This window comes from Meles meles, chromosome 12 (assembly GCF_922984935.1).
Source record: "Meles meles chromosome 12, mMelMel3.1 paternal haplotype, whole genome shotgun sequence".
NCBI classification, from domain to species: Eukaryota; Metazoa; Chordata; class Mammalia; order Carnivora; family Mustelidae; genus Meles; species Meles meles.
The window spans coordinates 46,542,976-46,568,251 of record NC_060077.1 but is presented as its reverse complement, the minus strand read 5'-3'; the positions used below and the strand labels follow the sequence as shown (position 1 = coordinate 46,568,251).

At 39.4% G+C, this 25,276-nt stretch overlaps 2 protein-coding genes across 2 annotated transcripts in view; both read left to right on the top strand.

The window, feature by feature from the left end:
- Positions 1 to 862: 862 nt before the first annotated feature.
- The window catches only part of ABHD3 (abhydrolase domain containing 3, phospholipase), a 41,736-nt gene continuing 17,322 nt past the window's right edge, over positions 863 to 25,276 (top strand). The window contains exons 1-4 of the mRNA XM_046025603.1: positions 863 to 1,146; positions 1,689 to 1,852; positions 3,184 to 3,366; positions 17,956 to 18,001. Coding sequence (XP_045881559.1) covers positions 985 to 1,146; positions 1,689 to 1,852; positions 3,184 to 3,366; positions 17,956 to 18,001 — 555 coding nt within the window. The 5' untranslated portion in view covers positions 863 to 984. The remainder of the gene's footprint in view (positions 1,147 to 1,688; positions 1,853 to 3,183; positions 3,367 to 17,955; positions 18,002 to 25,276) is intronic.
- LOC123954356 (cytochrome c-like) lies at positions 13,358 to 16,657 on the top strand. Its single transcript, XM_046025478.1, has 3 exons — positions 13,358 to 13,780; positions 15,629 to 15,715; positions 16,515 to 16,657. Exons 1-3 carry the CDS (start codon positions 13,405 to 13,407, stop codon positions 16,655 to 16,657), a joined length of 606 nt encoding a protein of 201 aa, XP_045881434.1. The 5' UTR covers positions 13,358 to 13,404.

Genomic DNA, 25,276 nt, shown 5'->3' with positions numbered 1-25,276 from the left:
GTCTTTACCTTTTTCTCTTGGCCTGTTTAAGTCTTGCCACTCTTGGTACCTCTAGGTAGGAGGAGTTCATAATAATATACTGTTAAATCTTCTAGCCCTTTTAAATGCCTCTATCTTCCGGTTTAGTCGTGTTGCCATAAATAAGCCTAGGAAAACCTACTTCATAAATGGTTTCTGGTCCGTACATTAAGTAACTGTGGATTTCTGTAAGTCTTCAAGTTCAAAGCACAAACAAAACACAAATAGGCTTTAAATTTTTTTGAATCCCAGTTCGTTTGCTTGATCTCCTTATTTATTTTTGGTAGCCACTTCTCATTTAAGGCATACCTAAGGAACTAAAAGGATTTAGAGAGATTTACAGTATGAATAGCCTCATTATTGCATGTTTATAGAGTATCTTTTCTCTTTTGATAGTGTTCAGGGGAAACACAACTTTCTGGGGGATGCAGGATTTTTCTCCCTAGGTAGCGCATTCTACTGACATATATTTGGCATTCACACACACACCCCCCCAATTTTTTTTTCCGAGGCACCCTAAATCTCTAGTTTACAGTGTGAAACGAAACCCCCAGCCGTGCGGAATCGTTCAAGGTCACTGGAGCTGGTGCCCAGCCAGGGACCGGAATGCGCACTGCCGGGCCCATTTCCTTCTCCAAAGTCCTTGCTCGATCTCTGCCCACCTTTGGGGGTCACCCAGGATGGTTGCAACCTAACCGGCAGACCCGGTCCGCCCCCACTGTGGCAGCGCTTGAATCCGCGCCTCTGGAAGATTCCTGAGTGGCTGACGGTGGGGGCGGCTCCGAGAAAGCTGGGGCGGAGCCCACGGCGTCCAGCAGCGGTGCTACGCCTCCCGGGGCCGCTCGGCCGCGCCCGCTGGCGGAAGCTGCGCTCTGCCGGGCTAGAGACGCTCTGGTCCAGGGTCCCCGGCGGTGCCGCGGCCGCTTTCGGTGGCTCGCCGGCCGACTGGCCTCCCACCGCAGGGCCATGCAGCGCTTAGCGATGGACCTGCGGATGCTCTCCAGGGAGCTCTTCCTCTACCTGGAGCACCAAGTCCGGGTTGGGTTCTTCGGCTCGGGAGTGGGTTTATCCCTGATCCTGGGCTTCAGCGTCGCTTACGCCTGCTATTACCTGAGCAGCATCGCCAAGGTGAGCCAGCGGTTGCCGCGGGCGCTGGGGTGGGGGCCGCGGGGAGCTTTCCCGGGAGCGACCGCAGCCGGCCAACCTGGAACTGTCGCCGCAGGCGCATTTCGCAAGGGCCGTCCTGGAGGCGAGAGTGCTGCTGCTCCCAAGTTGTTGCCCTTTCCGGGCATCTGATGGACGCCCTTATGAGCGCGGGCGGGAAAGGGGGCTCGCTCTTGTCCGCGTCCCTGGGGGTCCGGCCTGGGTCCTCGGACTGCAGCCAGGAACAGGCTGACCTAGGCGCCAGGGTACTGCCCCGTCACCATTCGCTAGCCTGGCAATGCTGTAGCACTTCTGAGAATGACTCCCTTAACTCTTGGTTTCCTCTCGAAGCGTTTGGTAAATCACTCTTTAAGTCCGTTGTGACTGCGAATTCTTTGTGTCAGGCTTCTTGAAGGAGATGTAATCGGAGGGAGCGCGCGCGCGATGGGCCAGTCAGTCGTTTCCGTTTTGCGGTTGGCAGAAACTTTGTTCTGGACCCTTAACTATAATACTGGCTTTCCCCGCAGAAGCCCCAGTTAGTGACAGGGGGTGAGAGCTTCAGCCGCTTCCTCCAGAACCACTGTCCTGTGGTGACAGAAACGTACTACCCGACGGTCTGGTGCTGGGAGAGTCGAGGGCAGACACTCCTGAGACCTTTCATCACTTCTAAGCCATCGGTGCAGTACAGGAAGTAAGTATATTTCCATTTTCAGTCATGTCTTCAAAACCACAGGGTTTTTTGTTTTGTTTTGGGGGGGTTGTTTTGTTTTGGTTTGTTTGCATACTCCCAGTCCTTGTTTAACCTTTGGTCAGTAAGCATTTAGAAAAGAAGGGGGATTGAAAAGGGAAGTTTGTCCCCCCACCCCCTCGAAACACACTCAGTTGCAGGAAAATATTCAGGTATTATCTTTCACCGCTTGCGCGCGCATGTGTTTCCGTGTGTGTGTGTGTGTGTGTGTGCGCGCGCGCGCGCGCGCGCGCGCGCACGTGCCTTGATGTAACCGGTTTATTTCTAGAGAAGTGTTTGAGGTTTACTTTTTTCCAGTTTGGCATGCATCTGTCCCTGAGAACCTGGATCCTTTGATATATGTATCAATTCACTGATGCTGAGAGTGGGGATGGGGTGGAGAATGATGCCAATTAATTTGGATTTTGCATGATGGACTCCTATAAAAGGACTTCATGTTAATAAGCAAATGGGTTCTTTTTTTTAAGATTTTATTTATTTATTTGACAGAGAGAGATCACAAGTGGGCAGAGAGGCAGGCAGAGAGAGAGGGAAGCAGGCTCCCTGCTGAGCAGAGAGCCCGATGTGGGACTCGATCCCAGGACCCTGAGATCATGACCTGAGTCGAAGGCAGCAGCTTAACCCACTGAGCCACCCAGGTGCCCGGGTTCTTGATGCTAATATCCTTAAGGTAGTTAAAGATATGGTCCAGAATTTATCAATAACCAGGAGATTTTGATAGTATCTGATATTAATTTCCCTGAGTCATCTAGTCTTTCTCGAGCTCCTTTTGTTGCCCGGAACGTTCACTATTTGTTTGGGAAAATTCTTTAAGTTAATAGATACAGCGTGAGAAGCACTTTAAAATATTTAAGAAGGAAATTTTATAATATACTCTGTGGGAAGACTGCATTATTGAGTCAAAGGGCCAGAGCAGTGATCAGATCAGCAGTTTACTTATTCATAACTCCCTGACGAATTATTTGGGTGACCTCAATCAAATAGGGGTTAAATGCTGGATATTTTAGAGTAATGAGGAAATGATTAAGATAAATATGTGAAGTACTTCTAGCTCATTTTTATATGCTGCCGTTTTGTGGTGTTGCTGGAAATACTTTATAGTACTAATATCATTCTTGCAATAAAAGAAAGTGATATAAGTGTGTGTTAGTGAATGCTGTAAAAAAGTTCTTTTCAGATAAAATCATGTCATATATTTATAAAATTAAGACACTAGTATTAAAACATGACTTGAAACACTTATTGAGTGTTTCATTTCTTTTATTTCTTTCCAGTGAACTTATTAAAACTGCAGATGGAGGACAGATTTCGCTGGACTGGTTTGATAATTCTAACAGTAAAAGTTATATGGATGCCACCACCAGACCTACTATCTTATTGTTGCCTGGACTCACTGGAACAAGCAAGGAATCATATATCCTTCATATGATCCATCTTAGTGAAGAATTGGGATACAGGTACCAGTAAAAAATTTATTCCATTTTTCACATAATTTGTCCTAAATAAAGCACAAATCTACCTGTATGTTTGTTTCAGAAATACTTGTTATATTTTGCATGGATTAAATACTTCCCTAGATTATTATTTTTCTCTGCTTCCTCTTTTGCCTTTCTTTTTTCCCCCAGGAAGGTGCATAACTGAATCATCTCATAGGAAATAGCACTTAGCCTAGTAGACACTCAGCAGATTTTGGATGCATGAATGAATGAAATTAGTATCACCTAGGAATGGACATAGGACCCAGGTCTGAGATGCAGTAGGGCCCACTGAAAGGAGTGCTTTGGAAAAATAGCCATTACAAACCCCTGAGAAAGTACATAGTGACCCTCATGTCTTATTCTGTATTTGAGCCCTGAATCCACTCCTCTTGTATCATTGACTCAGATCTCAAATGTAGAAAATATTCAGAATCAGGTTGTAGGTGAGCCTTATTTTTCCAAAAGTGATCCATGCCTCTTCTGTCCACCTGAGTTTACAGATACACATAACTAATGTCCAGTCAATGATGACATAGTACTCTTTAGTAACTTTACAAGTGACTTAGCAACTTTAAGGTTTAGTTTCAGCTCTAAAATCTTAAAGCAAAATCATTGTGGAAAGTACTGCTTTTTTGTGTCTGTCTTTTATCACTGATAGTAATTATTATAATGGAACACTCTAAGTTGCATTTGAAGTGGAGTTGTATCTTTTGTTAAACTTGAAACACTGTGTGAAAAACTGATATATTAATAAAAACATTTTTATGTAAATGGGGAAATACTACAGGAAATAATTCAATTTTAACAAGTTAACTCTGATCTTTCATTTTGTCCATGGATTGACAGTCTCTCAGACATTTTGATAGATGTTCCAGAGTTATTGTTCTTGTGAAATTTGCACTAATAGCAGGAATTCGTCGTCATTATTCCATGTTTAGCATCATCCAGTTAGATGTGAGGCTTGATTCCAATTTTTTGCTAAAACTTAGTCATGCTCAAAAAGTACAAATCATAAAGCCTTTTGTGCGTATTTAAATTGAGGATTCTATACTTGGCCTGAGCTGCCTCCCAAGACTTAGGGAGTTCTTTTAAAAACAATGTAGTTGAAACTCAAGGATTAAATTTCCTAAGCCCTGGGCTGTGAATACACGAGGCTTTCTTCCATCATTTGTAAAAATTGCCAACTTTTATGACTCTGGCTATCATTACACTGTGCTTCAAAGCGTTTGGAAGATTCTAGCTCCCCTGAGAGTTAAAATCTCTTCTGTTGATTCAGAAATTTTATGGAGAATGTATGATATAAGGAAAGTTTTGTGCTAGATACTATGAGGAGACAAAAGAATTGTGAGAAGTTGTCCTTGCCACAAGGAGCCTGTGAGAAGAGTAGCCTGGACAGGATCACTGTCAGCTGCTTTGAAGACCCACCTTATTTCGGTTTCAATAACTCTAACAGTGAATTAGACTGGGCTTGAAAGTAGCAGAATACATGAATAAGCAATGATCTGTAAACTTTTCAGAGGCCTTTAGGACCATCTCCCCCTTTTTTAACTATAAGGGATCACTGAATCCGAGTTGGAGAGGGTGTATCAGTTAGCTTTGGCTGTATAAAATGAAGTATTCCAAAACTTAGTAGCTAAATACAACAACCATTCTGCTCACAATTCTGTGGGTTGGGAATTTGGGCTGAGCAAAGTTGGGTGGTTCTCCTGGTCCTGGCTGGAATTATTTATGCAAGTGAGGTCAACAACCAGGACAACTCCATGCATGGGGACCCTCAGCAGGGATGACTCATCTCAGCTCCAAGTGACCCCTCATCCATTATCAGGCTCACCCTGAGTCTATTCATTTGGTGGCAGAGGGTTCCAAGAGTGCAAAAGTAAAAGCTACAAGGCTTCTTGAGGTTCAAGTTAAGAACTCTCATAATGTTGCTTCTGCCACATTCCAGTTCAAGCAAGTCACATGGTCAACCCAGAGTCAAAGAGTAGGGAAACAGACTCCACTTCTTGATAGGAAGGCAAGGCATAGACAGTAAGGCAGTTCTGAAGACCACTGAAGTAAAAAAAGAAAAAAGAAAAAGAGAAAAAGATCTGCAACCTTAGCAGAAGGCTTAGGTTGAATCCTTTGAGGTTGTGTAATACGGGGGACAGCTATGTGGGATTTGGAACTGGGTCTGAATTCAAATGTTGGAACTTCTACTTACTACGTGACCTTGGCAAATAATTTTTAACTTTACCAATCACAGCCTCTCATTTACTACAGACAGTTTAAATGAATTAACATATATAAGGTATTCGATTTAGTGACCTGAACAAAGTAGGTCTTTAGGAATGTGTATGTCTTCCTTCCCAGACCTTCCATTCCCTGATCAGAATAGAATACTTTTTATAATTTAAAGAGCAAGTACAAGCAAACCTACCTCTTAGAAGATATAAATATCTAGTTTCCTTATAGGAGTGCTTAGATTGTATTATAATGTCTCTTAACACAACAGAGTTTCATAGGCAGTACAAATGCCTCAATACCTTGAGGGTGTATTTGCCTTCAAGCCCCAGTTACTATTGCATAAAGGCTGAACATGTAGGGAGGGTCAGGTCATCAGGGAACTGTTGCTGGTTGGCTGCTGAGATATGACTTGGACATTAGAGGGATCTTAACTCCTGGCATGTGGATAAGTGAAGCATGTTTACTATTGTTGCTGTTAAAAAATTTGTTTTTCCTGTACCTGAAAACTGACAAAGACACAGAACTTTTCTGTTAAGGTACACCAATTCAGCATTAATAGCGGATGTCATAGAAACTAAGCTGAAGTTCGTTTAAGATCATTGTGAGTAGCAGCTTTACCAGGAAGTCAAATTGAAATGAATAGGGAATACATGATCTACTTGCCTGTCTATCTTCTTTGGCTGAGTACATTATGTACTCCCTGAAAAAACCTGCCCGTGAGGGGAGAAGAGAATTGCTGAGTCAGCCAGCCCCAGTCATCCTTCCAAATGTTATCAGTCCAATAAGGCCTCCATCTCCTGGAGAATGAGTAAAGTCAGAAAGGCCAAGAGGCTAGGGATGTGTTTAGAGAGGAGCTTCCATCATAGAAATCAGAGGACTGGAGAAAAAGTTACACCCATATGATTGATAAAGTAGTTAGAAATCTTATCTAATCATTCAAGATTTGCTTTAAAAAAAAAATCTCTGTTAAGTAACACAGCCTAATAGATATTAATTTATGTACCTGAGTATTATTGGTTTTCTTAAATCTTTTTTTCCCATGGTCTGAATTAATTTTTAGCACTATAACTAAAAAGAGGGAGGAAAAACCAACTCTGAGAACATCCAAATCATCTTCTACTTTGACCTCTTTTATTGAGAGCCTTCATCTACGATTTTGTTTTACCCCCAACTAGTATTAAAAAGAGTGAATCATCCAGAATTATGTAATAAATCCACTGAAATCTAGGTCAGTCATTAAGTATTTTTATCAGTACTATATTTCCAAAGAACAACCAGTCTAGCTGAAGTGACAAAGAGTATGCAGTGGTAGGGAAGAAATGCATTAGAGAGAACCAGGACTGGCTACAAGTAACAGAAAACTCAAAATAACAACAACTTTAAAAAGAAGTTAGACCAGGGCTCTATAGTAACAGGAAGTGCTGCATCATAACCCATAGCTGCTCTAGCTCCAGCTATCACCTCTGCATTCCAACATCCAAGAAGGAGAAAAAAGGCTAGAGACTGCACTATCTTCCTTTAAGCGTGCTTTCAAGCAGCTGTGCACACCACTTTTGCTTCTATCATATTGGCCGGCTCTTTCTCAGCTTCAAGAGTGCCTTGAAAGTGGAAACTTTATTTTGGGCAGCCACGTACTCAAGTGAAATTTGGAGATTTTATGGCCGAGAAAGAAGAGGAGGATGGATCCTGGGAGATAACTGGCAGTGTGTAGCATTGAGTAGTCAGTGTTACAAGTGCTAGGATTCTGGAATATCAGACACCAAGTGAGACATTTTATGGAGGGAAGGAACAGGTCAGCGATGCCAGAGGCAAGAGAAAGGGCAAGGAGAATGAAGACAGATAAAGCAAAATCGGAGAAGATTCAGCAAGGCAATGAGGAAGGAAGCCCAACTGCTGAGGGCTCTGATGACCTCAGGATACAAGAGCAGGGGTGGATCACCCATCTTGTAAGTTTGACAGAGGAAGGAGGGAAACAGGAGAGGTATTGGAAAAGAACAGGAGGAGGAATGGGGGTATTTTTCAAGATTGTGGGTGTTTGCTTCCAGAAACTTCTTTCTTACCACATTTCTAAAACCACTTACAGAAAGCATGGACCTTTAAATGTGGTTTGACAGAATTAAGATCTTCTGTCTTTTGCTACAGTGCCCAGCTATCGGTAGCAAGGATGCTGTTGTCCCAGCATTTAGTAATGGAGAGAAACTGGATGTGGGAGATGATTTAAAAGTATTTTTCAATGTTCCTTTGCTTTTCAATTTGGAGTTTGGACTTGTGCATTTTGTATTTTGGACGAGTATCACCAGTAGATACAAAGCTTTAGGTGACGCTTAACTTTTCCTGCAGTATCAGAAGGGCACTCAGAGGTCAGCTACCCACTTTTCCTGAGGGAGGAAGGAAGGGGAGGCAGTGGAACAAAAGGGCGAGTTCTGACCATTCCCCAGTCTAAAAGCAGTATCTTAGGTAAGAAGTCACTGTAAATTAACACCGGATGTGTTTATCTAAAAGTATTTTTTAATCACTTTTTGTTATTGTTGTTAAAACAATTTGACTTTTAACATTTTAAGAATGAGTTCAGTTAACTGATTATTCATTAGACCGGCTAGATGACATGATGCATACTAGAAAGCACTTGGTAAAGAGCACAGCTTATTTAATGGTATTTCTGAAAAAAAAAAGTTATGGTGGATACTGGCAAGCGGTCTTATTCCCTAGGGAACTAGTTGTTAGACATCCCATTATAAAATGATAGCTCAATTAACAAAGTTTCAGAGACTGAGCAATTTTTTTTTTTTTTTTTAAATCAGAGCTGACACTCAAAGGGTACTCTGTGTTCAGAGCACTGGTCTTCTTTGGAAAAAGAGACATTAATGTTACTAGCTTAGATAGCCCAGGGCCACAGAGTGAGGAGGTGAAATGTATTATTGAGTCAGGTCTTCTTGGATTCAATTCCTGACTCTATTATACATTTCTGTTTCCACAGACAAATTATTCAATCGTTCTGTACCTCCATTTTCTCCTCTGTAAAGATCACTCACTATACCTCAGAGGACTGCAAGGATTTATATATATATACATACATACACACACAGAGAGAGAGAGGGAGAGAATGTTGTGACTCTGGAATAATCCCTATTCATACTATTAACTTAGAACACTTTTGTTATTTTTAAAAATATTTTATTTATTTATTTGACAGAGAGAGAGATCACAAGTAGGCAGAGAGGCAGGGAGAAGTGGGCTCTCTGCTGAGCAGAGTGGGGTTAACCCACTGAGCCACCAGGCACCCCTAGAACACTTTTGTTACTAAGTGGAGTTTTCTGTAAGCTAGTTTAAGTAGTTCTTTAGTTGACAGAATCTACAGAAATATCAGAGACCCAGCTAGAATTCAAATGAGTAAGATAAAATCTGAGGACATCAGAAACCAACATATACTCATATGTTAGGGAAAATGGGAGAGCTAATGGGGGGAAAAATTCTAATAAAATGTTATAAGAGATTCCTGAAAGAGAACTTTGTGTTAGTTGTATAAGGTGTGGTGTTCAGCCTCTTCACATGAGGGATAACTTTAACCCCCTTTTCTCCTTGTGGCTACTGGTTTTAAAATACTATGCCCAAATAAAATGAACTGCATTCATTTTTAACTTATTGATCTTTAATTTTTTAATTCACAGGGCCATTCAGAACTTATGATCGACAAGAGATAACCAGAATTGCCATTTTGGTTTACTCTAATTAAATTTATCTTTATATAGTACTTGCCACACAATAGGCCCCATATCAGGTGCTATATGTAGGTTGTCTTATTTAATGTGGACCTAATTCCAAGAGCTATATTATCATGCTCATTTTACCACCAAAAGCAAAACTACAGTGTTCATAATTTTTCAAAGTTAGACAGTTAATGTATGGCAAGGTTAAGATTGAACTGTACAGCCTTGTTACATGTAAATGTATGATTTTTTTTAAGGTTCTTTGAAATGTTGATCATTCTTCAAAACTCTCCTTTACTTGGTATCTCAGATTCTTGGCTTGGGAGAACTAGCTCCTCAAATCCCATGATTATTGTCTGTTGGGATAATGTAGACCTGTAGCATCACAGGACTCTTTCCTCAGAGAAATTCAAGACATGACAGGCAAATAAGTCATGTTTTCTACTCAGGGAATAGATTTTTCTAGGGAAAGAGTTGAAACAAGAAAATGAGGCTCTTGAACTATGACCTATGTTTCACTGTTCTCCATTACTATGTGATGATCAAGAGTTGGGTGTGTAATACAGTCAATAATATATTATTGTTAATTATTGTGTTTGATTTTTGATGCTTTACATTCTAGAAAGAACGGGAGTTATATTAATCTGTTTTAATATATTTATGACATTAATGAGGTTGGAAATGTTCAAGTATTATCATTTTTTAAAAAAGAATATATATTATGCTATTGGATGTTGTGTAAATGTAAATTAGGGTAGGATAGTTAATAGTATTATCATTTTTTAAAAATATATATTATGCAATTGGATGTAGTGTTGTGTAAATGTAAATTAGGGTAGGATATTTGATAGTGTTAATCAGACTTTAGACCTTTACTTTTTTTTGTCTTATTGACAGAAGGATGTTGAAACCAGCTATGATTGTGGATTTTCTGTTTCTCTATTAATTCTGTCCATTTGTGCTTCATGTATTTGGAAAGTCTATTATTAGTCTTATGTATATTTGTGATTTTTGGTCTTCTTATAATTTAACTCTTTTACCATTATGAAATGTCTTTCTTTATCTCTGGTTGTGATGTCTATCTGCTATTACTGTAGCCACTCTAGCCTTCTTATACTTACTGTTTACATGATTTTTTTTTCATACTTTAACCTTCAAAGTATGAGTCTTTATATTTAAAGTATTGCTTATAGATAGCATATAGTTGAGTCTTGCTTTTTTACCCAGTCTCACAATTTCTTTATTTTAATTGGATTTTTTAGTCCATTTACATTTAATATAACTGTTGATATGGTGGATATAGACTTACCATTTTCGTGTTTGATTTCTGTTTTGTTGTTGTTGTTGTTGTTGTTCCTTTATTCCCCTACCACTTCTCTTTCTCTTTTTGAGACTCTGAGTTTTTTGTCTTTTTATCAACCTTGGAGAAAATTTTGCTATTATTCATTCAATTGTTTTTCTGCTCCATTCTTTCTTCTCCTCTGGGACCGCAATTACATACATATGTGTTAGAACTTTTGATAATGTACCACAAAACACATCCAGGCACCCCTAGAACTTCCATTTTTTAAAAGGTTTTATTCCTCTGCTGAGATTTCCTTTTTTTTTTTTTAATTAATTACATGCTTGGGCACCTGGGTGGCTCAGTGGGTTAAGCCTCTGCCTTTGGCTCAGGTCATGATCCCAGGGTCCTGGGATCGAGCCCCACATCGGGCTCTCTGCTCTGAGGGGAGCCTGCTTTCTCCTCTCTTTCTGCCTGCCTCTCTGCCTACTTGTGATCTCTGTGAAATAAATAAATAAAATATTTTTTAAATAAATAAATAAATAAATACACTACATGCTTATTTTCCTTTCTGTCCTTTAGCATAGTTATAATAGCTGCTTTAAATCCTCATCTGCTAATTCTAACATGGACATCTCAGGGTCACTTATGTTGACTATCTTACCTTTTGAATATGGGCATGTATTCCTGTTTCTTTATGATCTAGTAATTTTGGGTTGTGTTGTAGACATTTAAATAATCCATTGTAGAGAGTCTGGATTCTGTTATATTTTTCCAAATAGAACTGATTTTTGTTTGTCTTGTCAGACAGATAATATGACTAAACTCAAACTTCAAACTCTGTCTCCTCAGTGGTAGACAGCAGCTGAAATCTCTTCAGTTTTTTATCCTTAATTTGACTGCTTGGAGCCTCACATCTGTATAGATAAAAGTTTTGCTAGAGCTGTGGGCTCAGTTTTCACCCAGAATTTAGGACTCTCCCTCTGTGTCTCTCTCTTTTCTGAAAATTTCCTTTATTTCCTAACTGCTATAGTTGTACCAAACTCTGTTTTCTGGTTTCTCAAGCCCATGAAATAACATTTCTATTTGACATTTATCCATCTCTGAATAATACTGGTGCCTCCCCTCAGGCAAAAGGCTATAAAAAGAGGAGAACCTCACCCAAATGCCATTTTTTTTCTTTCAAGTGTCAACTCTCATTTAGTTTCTACCTGCTTTGGTCATTCTCCATTGCCTTTAAAATTTATCAAGACCTTTTAGATGCTATTCTTTGGAGGGATTGGCCTAATAGGATCTACTTAGACATTTCTGGAAGTATAACCTCCTTGTCATCTTTTCTTAACCTGGCATTCAGAACCCTGTGCCTGTTTTGGTTCTAACCTATTTTTTCCATCCTTATTTCCTATCATTATACTCTGTGTAGCCATGTTTCTGCTAAGATGATCTAGTATCTCATCCCTTAGAAAATTTTGTACATCCCTGCTTTACATCTTTGCTCACATTGCTCCCTCTAACCCACATTATGTCCCACACTTTCCTTCTTAAATCTTTACCATTTTCCAAGTCTCGGCATAATACCTATCTAGTTTTTTCCATGAATTCTTCCCTAATCAATTTGGCTCAATCTGACCTCACAAGGCTTTATTATCTACAACATTAACTGGACATTGAATTGTACACTGCCTTATAATATTACATTTATTGTAGTCACTTAATTGAAAACATGATGCATTCCTTTTCAACCTAGCAAGATTATACTCTCTTGGAGGCCAAGAGCCTTATATTTATATTTCATTTTTCTCCTACAAGCTCTAACTCAATCTTCAGTTCAGTAAATAATCTGTTTAATAAATTTTTGAATGAATAGGTTATTTCAATATTAATATTTATGTAACGTGCCTAGAACATGATCTGGCACATAGCAAACAATAATCAAGGTTATCTATTGTTATCATTATTATTATCTGAAATCAGCATAATAATGTATGAATGTTCCTCTTACTCCACCCTCTGATTATTATTTCTGTTCTTAGATTCAAAGACTTGTGGAATCTTAGAGCTAGAAATTACTTAAGGTCATCTGATAAAATGTCTTTATACTGGCAGATCATTGGACTTAAGTAGATTCAAGGCTATCTGGCCCATCTCACTGTAATAGAGGTTTTCAATCAAGGAGGCTATAGACAACAGCTCCTAAATGTCCCATGCACTAAAGGTTGAGAAATCCTGTGCTACAGTAGCTCTATGCCTTTTATTTAACCTTCCTTAAGGAAGACTTACCTGCTTTCCTGGTTAACATGTCCTGTTGTTAATACCAGATTAATTGTTGTTAATACAAAGTTCTTAATACCAGATTTATTTTTTATTTGGTATTTCTTTGTTTATATTTTCCTGTTTTGAGAAGAACATTTAAATAGCTAAAATATATAAGAAAAATAAGTTTTGCCAAACAATTTTTGTTATATTTTATAACTTTAAAAAATCATTTGGGAAATCTTAGGGAGTGGTATGTACAGCTTGTGAGAGGATATCTTTGTTTTGCACATGAGCAAAAGTGATTTAAAAATGGATGACATAGGGGCACCTGGTGGCTCAGTTGCTTAAGTGTTCAACTCACGATTTCAGCTTAGGCCATGATCTTAGGGTCATGAGATCAAGTCCCACACTGAGCTCAGTGCTCAGCAGGGAGTCTGCTTGGGATTCTTTCCCTCTCCTTCTCCCTCTCCCTCTGCCCCACCCCTGCTCATTATCTCTCTCTCTCTCTCTCTCAAATAAATAAATAAATCTTAAAAAAATAAAATAAAAATGGGTGATATTGAGAAGAGCAAGACTTTGGTTCGGAAATGTGCCCAGTGTCATACCATGGAAAAAAGAGGCAAACACAAAACTGGACCAAATCTCCATGGTTTATTTGGGCAAAAGGGAGGTCAGGCCCCTAGATTTTCTTACACAGTTACCAATAACAAAGGCATTACCTGGGGAGAGGAGACACTGATGGAGTATTTGGAGAATCCCAAGAAGTACATCCCTGGAACAAAAATGATCTTCACTGGCATTAAGAAGACAAGGAAAAAAGCAGACTTGATAGCTTATCTCAAAAAAGCTACTAAGGAGGGCGCCTGGGTGGCTCAGTGGATTAAGCCGCTGCCTTCGGCTCAGGTCATGATCTCAGGGTCCTGGGATCGAGCCCCGCATCGGGCTCTCTGCTCTGCAGGGAGCCTGCGTCCTCATCTCTCTCTGCCTGCCTCTCTGCCTACTTGTGATCTCTATCTCTGTCAAATAAATAAATAAAATCTTAAAAAAAAAAAAAAGCTACTAAGGAGTAATGGTTGGCCATTGCCTTATTTATTACAAACAAAAATGTCTCATGACTTTTTTATGTGTACATATTTAAATTGATCTCATACACCAGAATCCAGATCATGAATAGCTGACAGACTATTTCTTTTGGACAGTCCTGATTGAAATAAGATTGGCTTGTGGCTAAATGAATATGATCAGCTTTTTGAACTTTGATAGTAATTCTGGTTCAGCAAGCGCTGTCACTGTTTTAACCTTCTAAAAGTATGATTGAAGTTTATTAATAATGTGCAGCTTTTCACAGAAATGCCATCTCTAAACTTATAGGAAATTTGTTTCATATTGGGTTTATATAACTGGTTGTATTAATGTATTCAAATACTAAGGAAATCCCTTCACTGTCTCATAGAACAGCAAGACTCAGCTATATTTCATGTCATGTCCATTAGCCTGTTGAAGTCAAGGGCTGAAGATAAGCTGGCAATGTCCATTTTATCTTTTTGGTCTTAACTATGCCAACTTATGGGGCACCTGGGTGCCCCAGTCAGTTAAGCGTCTGCCTTCAGCTCAGGTCAGGATCCCAGAATCCTGGGATCGAGCCTTGCATCAGGCTCCCTGTTCAATGAGAAGTCGGCTTCTCCCTCTCCCATTACCCCTGCTTGTGTTCCTGTTCTTGCTAATCTCTTTCTCTGTCAAATGAATAAAAAAAAAATCCTTAAAAAATATTATGGCAATTTAATTAAAATTGCCTGCATTTAAATATTACCTTTTACTTAATGAAAGGCATTTTAGTGTGGTTTATATAAAATATTAAGTAAAGAATCTTTAATACTTCTCACATTTTGTAGATGATCGGTAAGGTCAGATGCTTTTAAGATTTGGTATGATGATATAGGAGCAGATTTGGCTTGTGAATTCTTTACTAAGTCAGACTAAGTTATAATTGAAGATTGTCTTCTAAACAGCTATTCAAAAACATAACTGTGGAATTACCATATTTGTATGATTGGTAATGGTGCTTTTACCAGCTCATTAGAAGGGTTAAAGTAGAGGAGATATATCAGCAGCACAAATTTTAAATTACACGATAAGGCTTAAGATAATTAAAGACAAAATCACAGATCAAAAAAATGGGAGAAATTATAAAAATTATTTGGAGAGAGATATTATAAAGTTAACAGAGGCTTATCAAATGTCCTGGTAATCGTAGTTGTACAACCAGGTCTTTAAGCTTTATATGTAGTATTCCCTGATGATTGTCAGGACAGAAAAGGGGTTAGATGAAAGAAGCAGCTAATTACTTGTCACCAACTGGAATGGGAGAGAGCGACAGAATGGCAGCCATCATTTTACCTTCATCTGTAACTGCTTTTCTCCATTCTTCCTCAACTCTCTGCCCAATTTCCAAAGCTAGAAGTCTGTACAGTGGTTACAGCTAGTGATTGACATCATTAGGAGCAAAGGTCTCTGGAGAGGTCAGTACATCTCCTCCTCTAGCAAGAGATAGCAGAGCTGTGATCTACTTTTCAAAGTTGCCTAAAGGGAAGTACAAATACCCTGGTCTGAGTTGGGGAGAAAATCCCAGAGGTACAACCTGCTTTTTCATGAGTTTGCAGATCATCATTTTCTTTGCCCTTACTCATTCTGTTCCTTCTCTCAGTGGCAGTCACATGATGACATCTTGCCTCAGAAACCATTTTTATCCTTACTTAGTGTTTGCTCTCTAAAGGTGGTTCTTTTCTGGATGACTGGGAGCTTCAAGGTTCAAGGGCACAAGTAACATTAGAATTCTTGTATAATCTAGGTGCTTATGCAAGTAAGTACATGTGGCTTACTTAAATCTTGTTTATGTTTAGTCTCTCTTGCCGTTCTTTTTTTTTTTTTTTAAGGATTTTAGTTTTAAGTAACCTCTACACCCAATGTGAGGCTGGTTCTCACAACCCTAAGATCAAGAGTTGCACACTCTACCAACTGAGTCAGCCAGATGCCCCTGTCATGCCATTCTTTTTAGCAAGTAAAGATTAAGGACTGATCCTACTCCCAACTTTTCTGCTTGTTTTCAGAGTATATTTAAGATATTTCTCTAACTAGTCAATAAAATGTAATATTTCTAGCTTTTTCTCAAATCAGATTTCTGAATTTTTTTTTTACTTTTAAATATTTTATTTATTTGAAGGAGAGAAGGAGAGTGACCTTGAGAGGGAGAGAGGGAGAGAGAGAACGCATCAGCCGGAGGAGAGGCAGAGGGAGAGGGAGAGGCAGACTCCTTTCTGAGCAGGGAGCCTGGATTCTAGGACCCTGGGATCATGACTGAGCTGAAGGCAGATGCTCAATCAACTGGGTCACTCAGATGCCTCTGATTTCAGATATTTTATTTTTTTTAAAGATTTTATTTATTTATTTGACAGACAGAGGTCACAAGTAGGCAGAGAGGCAGGCAGAGAGAGAGGAAGGGAAGCAGACTCCCCGCTGAGCAGACAGCCTGATGGGGGCCTGGATCCCAGAACCCTGGGATCACAACCCGAGCCGAAGGCAGAGGCTTTAACCCACTGAGCCACCCAGGTGCCCCGATTTCAAATATTTTAAACATTTCCTTTTTTTTTTTTTTTTTCCAGTTGGGCCTAATAAAATTCTTCAGATGAAAGAGAGGATTCCTTCACAGAAACATAGCCGGAGCATCACATTGAAACCTAACCCCTCCCCCACCGTAAGAGTTAGCTGTGAATGTTGTGTAGGGCAGTCGGAACCCATACAGTGATCAGCAACACCCTGAAAGAAGGGAATTAGAACCCTAGGTATCCTTGATTGATTAGATAAGTATACAGAAAAAAACAAAATGAATTTTAATCAACATGAATATGGAGTCACTCAATCAAAGAGAATCCTGTAGACAGGAGTCAGGATTTGGTTTGAGGATGGTGAAAAATTCATATCTGAGGTTCTGGTTGACTGAAAGTTAAATGAGAATTAAATAATTTAAATGCAGAATGACTTATTAAAGCTACAATGTCACTATGATTACCATTGCTACTAATAGCTAACTTTCCTGTATACTTGCCATGAGCCAACACTGCTCTAAGCCCTTTGCATATAACCATTGAAACAGGAGAGGCAAACAAGATTATAGGAAGCACAGTTTGTCTTTCCTCCCCGAGGTCAACTGAACACCAAACAGTAGCATAGTAGGGGCTCTTCCTACCAGCTCAGATGCCAGGTTCCTTGCGGCTCTACCTGTGGTAATGTTTTCACCACAGGTGAAGTTCTAGTCTCTGTTTGTCAAGTCTTGAGGGAATAATAGCTATTTCTTAGAATAGGAATAGATCCTTATTAATGTTACAAATAGAATAGGTAGAGAACTTTTTTTTTCTAGTATGAGGCAAAAACATTTAAATGTGACTTGTACTGGGGTACTTGGCTGGCTCAGTGGGGGGAACATGTGACTCTTGAGCTTGGGGTCCTGAGTTCAAGCCCCAAGATGGATGTAGAGATTAGTTAAATAAATAAATAATAAATTTGACTTATATTTAGAAATGTTTTAATAACGTTTTTTAAAAGATTTTATTTATTTATTTGACAGAGAGAGACACATAGCGAGAGAGGGAACACAAACAGGAGGAGTGGGAAAGGGAGAAGCAGGTTTCCCGAGGAGCATGGAGCCCGATGTGGGGCTCCATCCCAGAACACTGGGATCATGACCCGAGCTGAAGGCATACTCTTAACCTACTGAGCCACCCAGGCGCCCTTGTTTTAATAACATTTTTCTGAGGCCTACACATATGCATAGGAATAAGTTGTAAAAATTCTGCTTTTCATAGGAAAATTCAACGTCCCTTCAATATACAATTTTCTGATTTGAACTTGCATATTGAAGTTAGAAAAATGGACATATATTTTAGTGTATTTACATGAAATTGTAAAACATTCTCATGTCTGTGGAACAGATCTTTACAAATCTTTTAATAACCTAAAACAATGCCACTAAGATGATTTTAATATATATTATTGTGAGTAAGAATCGTGTGTAAAAATAACAAACATTACTTTCCTGGTTTTTAGATGTGTGGTTTTTAACAACAGAGGAGTGGCAGGGGAGAATCTCTTGGTAAGTAAATTTAAATTAATGACAACAGCTTACTTTTTAGAAGAATGATTTCTAGTTTTATAATGAAAAGCACATTCTTTATTTAAAATAACTGTATACAATACAAGTGCACTGTGGAAAAATACAGAGAAGCAACAACAAGAAGAGGAAATTTGTAAGATTTGCAATTATATAATCAGGGGACTCCGCTTAGTTTATGTTTATCCAGATTGTACATCATAAGTAAAATATATGTAATGTATTTCTATTTTTATAGAAGCTAAAGTTCTATCTTATGACTTTCATACTTTATTTTAACATCAATAGATATTTATCTATGTTATTTTTAAAGCAAAACACACTTACTTTATAAATTAACTGGTACAAAACAATTAACCAGTATGGTGATACTTTGTTTTCACTTAAGAAATTTACTTTTGTCATGGAACAGATTGACTGTATGTTATATGGCTATTTGCCAGCCAAAGTTTACACAGGGGAAATATTATTTAAACCTTTTCATTTGCTTAGCTTTTTTTTTGCTCTAAAAATTCACTGAAATTTTTTGGAAGATTTTCAACTGTTAATCCCTTACTACTCCAATAAGTCAAAGACAATTCCACCAGAATTGAAAGAAACCTTTTTTTTTTTTGAGGCATTAATAGAGAATTATATTAAAACTATAAATAATTAAGTCATGCTGCAAATAAAAAAGTATAATCTGTTGCTAATGTCAGTACTTTATGAGAATTTGGGGGGAAAAGAGCTCTTGTACTTTGCTTTACAGGGACTTGGGTCCTGGAGGGAATCAGGATCAATATGATTTCAAAAACTAAAGTTATAAAGTGTTTATGTTCTTTCTCAAGATCCTCACAATAAACAGTTTGATGTGAAGGGTCCCATTTCCTTGTTTAGTTCAGCCCTTTAGAAGTTTGCGAACAAAAGGCAAGTGCTCTTAAAGGGAAAGATTTGAATTTGTCAGTGACCCTGGACCCATGAAGTAATTCTTGAGCAGCTCTTGTGTGCTGTGTCTTCTTCTAGGTGCTTCCAGAGTACAGAAATGGGGAGGACATGGTCTGAGACGCTCAAGAAAAATAATGTACTGCAAAGTAAAGTCCGATAGGTCTTATAAAGTGAGGGACAAAGATCTGTTCATTCAGCAAAGCTGTATTGTCTGCCTGTTAAATTAGGCACTAGACAAAGCAATATGGTGGGGAATATACACAATATTAGATGCAACATTAACCCTTAGGAGCTTTCATTTGAGTTGCAGGACAGAGTTCAGATGCTTGAAAATATATGCAGTACAGTGCTAAATGTAATAGTAAGGGGATGTATAAAGATGGTTGAGCATAAAGAGAGGGCATAACGAACTGTTTGGAGGAAGTGAGAGAACATCGTAGTGGAGGGAAGTTTCAGTTGGATCTTGAAAGCTGTGGTATTGAACCAAGAGAGGGAATAGAAAGGCTTTCTCAGCATAAAGAGTGAGATAGGTAAAAGCATGTACTTACTGGTAGAGGGATGATGATGATGATTTTATCTTAGGTTTACTGAGTCCTTAGAATATATCAGTTATGTCTTTTTGTACTTAATGTTCAACCATAGTAACAACACAATGATCTAGTTAAGCATAGCCATCAACATCCCCATTTACCAGCTGAAAAAAGTGAGGCACAAGAAGATTAAAAACATGTCCTAGCCAGGAAATGCAGAACCAGGATTCAGACCCATGTAGTCTGACTGAGTGCTTATGGTCTTGACCATTATGTCATACTCCCTCACCTCCAGGGATTCTTCTAGAGGGGTTGGGCTGAATTTTGAAGAGTCATGTGTAGAATCCAAGGAACTTACTATCAAAGCATTGAACTTTTAACTTTTTTTTTCCCAGCTTTATGGAGGTATAATTGACATATAAAATAATCTGATCATGTCCCTGTTTTAGAGAGAGAAAACCATGGCAGCAGTATGTAGAAAAGAGATGGAAGGGAAGGAGTCTGGAGGCTGGGAGGCCAGTTGGAAAGCAGTTACTGTAGATGTACCCAGAGTTTAAAAACAGAGGCAGGAGGGAGAAAGAGGAGAGAACAAAAATGAAGGGTATTGACATGTCAGAAAGAATACTAATTGTATTGCAGGAAACAAAGAGAGGAAATTCCAGGTTGACATTTCTAGCTTGGCTGATTGGTAATAGGCTCTGATCTTTGCTGAAATGGGAAATTTAAGAGCACTGACAAGATTTTTGGTGTAAAAAAATCTAGTTTCAGATTTTTAGGTGCTTTGAGATCATCCAGGTGGAAATTTCTAATATAGCTGGATATAGTAGACAGGGCCTCAGGAGAGATGTACAAACTACAGAAAGAAACAGATTGTTGGTGTACAAGTAAAACCTGGAGCTCGGTAGTCAAGATTGCTGAGGGATGGTTTGAACAGCAAAAGGGGGAGGTCTATGGATAGAATCTTAGAACACAACAAATAAGAAGGAGGAGAGAAAAGGAAGAGCAAGAAGCTTGAAAACCTTCTACCCTTTGCATTTAAAGGTAATTGGAAATTTACTTCGAAAGAATGCAACAAACCCATTAACTTTTACCCATCACATTAATTGGTGTTTTTTTTTTAAGGTTTTATTTATTTGATAGACAGAGATCACAAGTAGGCAGAGAAGCAGGCAGAGAGAGAGAGGAGGAAGCAGGCTCCCCGCTGAGCAGAGAACCCGATGCGGGGCTCGATCCCAGGACCCTGGGAGCATGAGCTGAGCCGAAGGCAGAGGCTTTAACCCACTGAGCCACCCAGGCGCCCCCACATTAATTGGTTTTTTGAAAAATCTCCAAGAATACCTCGAGTTCTTACAAAGGGATAGTATATAGGTAAACATTTTTAACTTTTTATTTTATAAAACTTCTATTTTATGTTAAATAATATAGAGTTCGAAGTGAGAGGGTAAGAGCAGCTTGGTCTCTGGAGTCATACACAGAGCACTGGGTTGAATCCAATGAACTAATACCTCCAGCAGTTATCTGTATCACAAAGGTTAACGTAATCTAATTAAAAAAAATAAAGATGTAAAATGGCCAAAATGTAATTACAATTATATGCTTCAAAACAACTGCTTTAAAAAAGAAATTCAAGGGAATAAATTAATTATAATTTAGTATATACTTCTTGTGCTCTAATAGATCACAAAAATGAGATGCCAATATTGATTATTAGAGCTATCTTTGATACTTAGCTCTCTTGATAATCCTTCTTCCTTCTGCCCTTAGAGCCGTGAACAATTACTGTTTCAGACTAGAGGAACTTATGTTTATTTATACCTCACCTTGTTCCAGAAAAGATTTAATGTAGCTCAGACCCAGAGTAAGTAAGACCTTCCTGAGAGCATAAAAAAGAACAAAAGATGAATCAGCAAAGATCAAACAGGAAGGCACCTTCTCTAACCGAAATTAACCCAGAAGAGCTAGCAAAGGTGAAATGGAATTTAGAGTAAGCAGTTCTCCTAGGAGTGGAAGAAATGCAAAAAAGAAAAGTTTTGCTGAAATATGTTGCTGATATACTTAGAATTCATAGGGATTACTATGACTCCTACAGAGGAGAATAAGAAAGAAAGAAATTTTCCACTACCATTTTGTCCTCATTTCCAATTATACATTGCAGGATTGTGGAAAAGCTAAAAGCTTGCTCAATAGGAAAGGAGAAGCCTGCATATTGCCCTCCCTGGGGCTGTTAGCTATGGGAGATGGAGAGTCCTAGTCTCAGGAGACTGACATTCAGATATTCCTGCAGGGTTCCCGGAGCCCGTAGATGGTACCTTTCCTTGCTCTCTGCAGATGCATTTTCAAGGATACAAATCTAGGAATCCAAGTTATCCACAAACTCCCTAGTATTATTAATTACTTTATGAAGTATTATGGTTCTAGCTTAGTCAGGAATGATAATTTACCAAGGCAAAACTAAGTTCGTTGAAAGCTATATAGAGGACCCCCTTTCTTTTTAGTTATAGGGTCATACAGACTTCTCTATCTCTAGGCACAATAGCCAAATAGCCACCTTCGAAAACAGTCTGGCACTTTTTCAAAAAGTTAAACATAGGATTACCTCCTAGCCACTTTGGAAAAGAGTCTGGCACATTCTCAAAAAAGTTAAATATAGAATTACTATATGACCCAGCAATTCTACTCCTATGTGTATAACCAAGAGAAATGAAAATATATGTTTTATATAGTAACTTATACATGGGTATTTATAGCAGCATTATTCATATTAACCAAAAGGTAGGAACAACCCAGAGGTCCATCAATGGACAAATGTGTGAGGAAAATGTGGTATATCCATACCGCTGGATATTATTCAGCATTAAAAAAAAGAAAAAATGAACTACAGATACTCACTATAGCATGGATGAACCTTGAGAATATTTTTTTAAGATTTTTTTTTAATTTATTCATTTGACAGACAGAAATCACAAATAGGCAGAGAGGCTGGCAGAGAGAGAGAGGAGGAAGCAGGCTCCCTGCTGAGCAGAGAGCCCTACGTGGGGCTCGATCCCAGGACCCTGAGATCACTTCCTGAGCCAGAGGCAGAGGCTTTAACCCATGGAGCCACGCAGGCACCCCGAATCTTGAGAATATTACACTAAGAGAAAGAAGCCAGTCACACAAGATCACATGTTGTATGATCCCGTTTATATAAAACATTACGAATAGGCAAATCTATAGAGACAGAAAGACAGTATATTATTAGTGGTAGCCTAGGGCTGGGGGAGGGAGGGTGACAGCTAATGGTAGAAGGTTTCTTTTTGGGGAGATAAACATGTTCTGATATTGTGGTGGTTGAACAACTCTGATTACACTAAAACCCATGAATTATACATCTTATTTATTTTTAAACATTTTTTATTTAAATTCAATTAATTAACATATAGTGTATTATTAGTTTCAGAGGTAGAGGTCAGTGATTCATCAGTTGCCTAGAAAACCCAGTGATCATTGTATCATGAGCCCTCCTTCATGCCCCTCACACAGGTACCCCCGCCGCTCCAGCAACCCTCAGTCTGTTTCCCATGATGGAGTGTCTCCTATGGTTTTTCTCCCTCTCTGATTTCATCTTGTTTTATTTTTTCCTCTCTTCCCCTATGATGAATTGTACATTTTAAATGGGTGAATTGTATGGCATGTGAATCACGTTTCATAGAGCTATGAAAAAGAAAACCCTCCTTCAGGCACTTTCCAGTCAAGTTAGAGCTGGTTCAGCGGGTAAGGGAGCGCCGAAAGGGGGAGCAGAAGCTGGCAGATGCTTTACACTAGGTGCTGCTCAAAGTGTGGTTTTACAGATCAGTGCCACTCCTCAAATTATCTGATACCAGCCCCTAACACGATGAGGGATGGTGGCAGAATGTAAAATGTAAACACCAAACACCTTCAACTCTAAGCTCTCTGTGGAATTAAGCTGATTGGGGGGCGGGGCGGGGGTGGGGACAGTAATATTCTCTTGGTGAGAGAAGCAGTGTGCTGGTTTTACCTTCTGACACCAGCGCTTATCTCATCCTGTCCTGGCCCTTGGCTCCAGAGATCCTCTAATCCTGAAAAGCTCATTTTTTGGATTGAGGACGCCTCTGGAAAAGTCGGGTAACAAGCCTGAGCTCATAAAACTGATTAGTGGTCTCAGGGCAGGAACTCAGGCTGTTGGTTGGAATGTCTTTGCCGTTCAGTGCCGGCTTTAATTCAAGTCAGGCTGAAAATCCGGGGTTAGAGATCAAAGGGGTTTTCAACAAGAGGGTTCCTACCTCAACATCAGATAATGGGTGGTTCACCAAGGACTCAGATCTAGAGACATGAATTCTTGTTTCCTACTGGCCTTTTCCACCTTAGCTTTGGAAGCTAATGGGATGGGAGGGATGTAATGCTCTTCCCTCCTGAGTTCCATTTTCTGAAGCAGGCATTCAGAAGGGATTTTGGTCTGAGGGAGGAGGAAGGTATAAGGCAGGGCCAGTCAGGACACAGTTCAATAGTCAGACTCACAACTTCAGGCACTCTCTTTCCCATAACCAATACCTTCCTACTAAAAACCATGGTGCCCCATCCATGTCTGCTCTTTCCTAAATGCTCCAAAAATTACCCACCCCTCTTCCTCCATCCCACTCAGAACAACCCAGGAAGGCTGATCTCAGCCAGATACGGGTATGAATGTATTGAATTCTTTAGGATTTTTTCCTAACATTGATAGGTCCAGCGCAGTAATACTGACTCTTGTAAGTGGTAGGTACACAAAAGATTGTACAATTCTCTATGAACAGTTTTCAAATAAAGAAAAGGAGAGTTTAAATAATTTAAGAATTTCTAAGAATAATAATGCCAATGATTTAATAGCTAGCTACCATTTACTGAATGAGCAACATGGGCCAAGTGATCCTATAAGGTTGCTGATGTTTGGCAGCCTTTCCCTATGCGCAGCAAGGAATTTCCATGCCACTAGATTTTCCTCTTCCCAAGTCACTCTAGATCGTTTTTATCATTCTTGTCACTGCAACCTCCTCTCTTGGCTCAGCTTTCATCCTATTTCTTTCTTCTTCTCCTCTCACCCTGGTTCTCTATTCTTCTACTCTCCAAGCCCTTGGTTCTCAGCCCTGGCTGTGCATTAGAATCCTCTGGGAAGCTTTAAAAAACACTGATCCCGGAACCACATTCTCTACCCACCCCCCATTCCCCCACCCCCGCCCTGAGTTCCTGATTCATTTGGTCTGGGGTGGAGTCCAAGTGTCTGTGATTTGTCTTAACACTCTCTACTGAGTCTAAAGTGCAGGCTGGACTGAGGACTGCTATGAGGTGGCAGCCTCCCTTTGAACTCTGGCCCCAAACCCAGCCGGGGCAAGGCAGGAGACTTGCTTCTTATGCGCCTGGATCAAGAGTAACTCCTGTCTCTCTGGGTGATCTGCTCTAAGCCCTGCACAGCACTGTGGTCATTTATTGGGGTCACTGTGTAGCACGAGTGCCTATGCATGTAGCCATGTAGAAATGAGTCGGAATGGAGCACCTAGGCCATCTTGGCCTCAGAGGTAGCCAAGATATTTCTTGGGGCCCTTTGTTTTGTGGCTGGTTATTTTAATGTCAACGAGCAAAGTCCCAGGCACTTGTAGACACTTAGCCATTTTACACGTCTGTCAAGGACTAGGTAAAACAATTAGTCATTAAAGTGTTGGCTTGATATGTGGATGCCTCCTGTTGCTTTCTCTGACTTCCTATTTAACGAACTCATCTAAAAATAAGATCAATTTTCCTAACAATTTGGGCAAATCACTAGGTAGTA

Excerpts from the sequence above, each read along its gene's own strand:
- LOC123954356 (XM_046025478.1), top strand. The coding sequence starts at position 13,405 with ATGGGTGATATTGAGAAGAGCAAGACTTTGGTTCGGAAATGTGCCCAG. Across the intron at positions 13,781-15,628 it reads CATGATCTCAGGGTCCTGGG|GTGGTTCTTTTCTGGATGAC; the intron begins ATCGAGCCCCGC and ends TGCTCTCTAAAG. Across the intron at positions 15,716-16,514 it reads TAATCTAGGTGCTTATGCAA|TTGGGCCTAATAAAATTCTT; the intron begins GTAAGTACATGT and ends TTTTTTTTCCAG.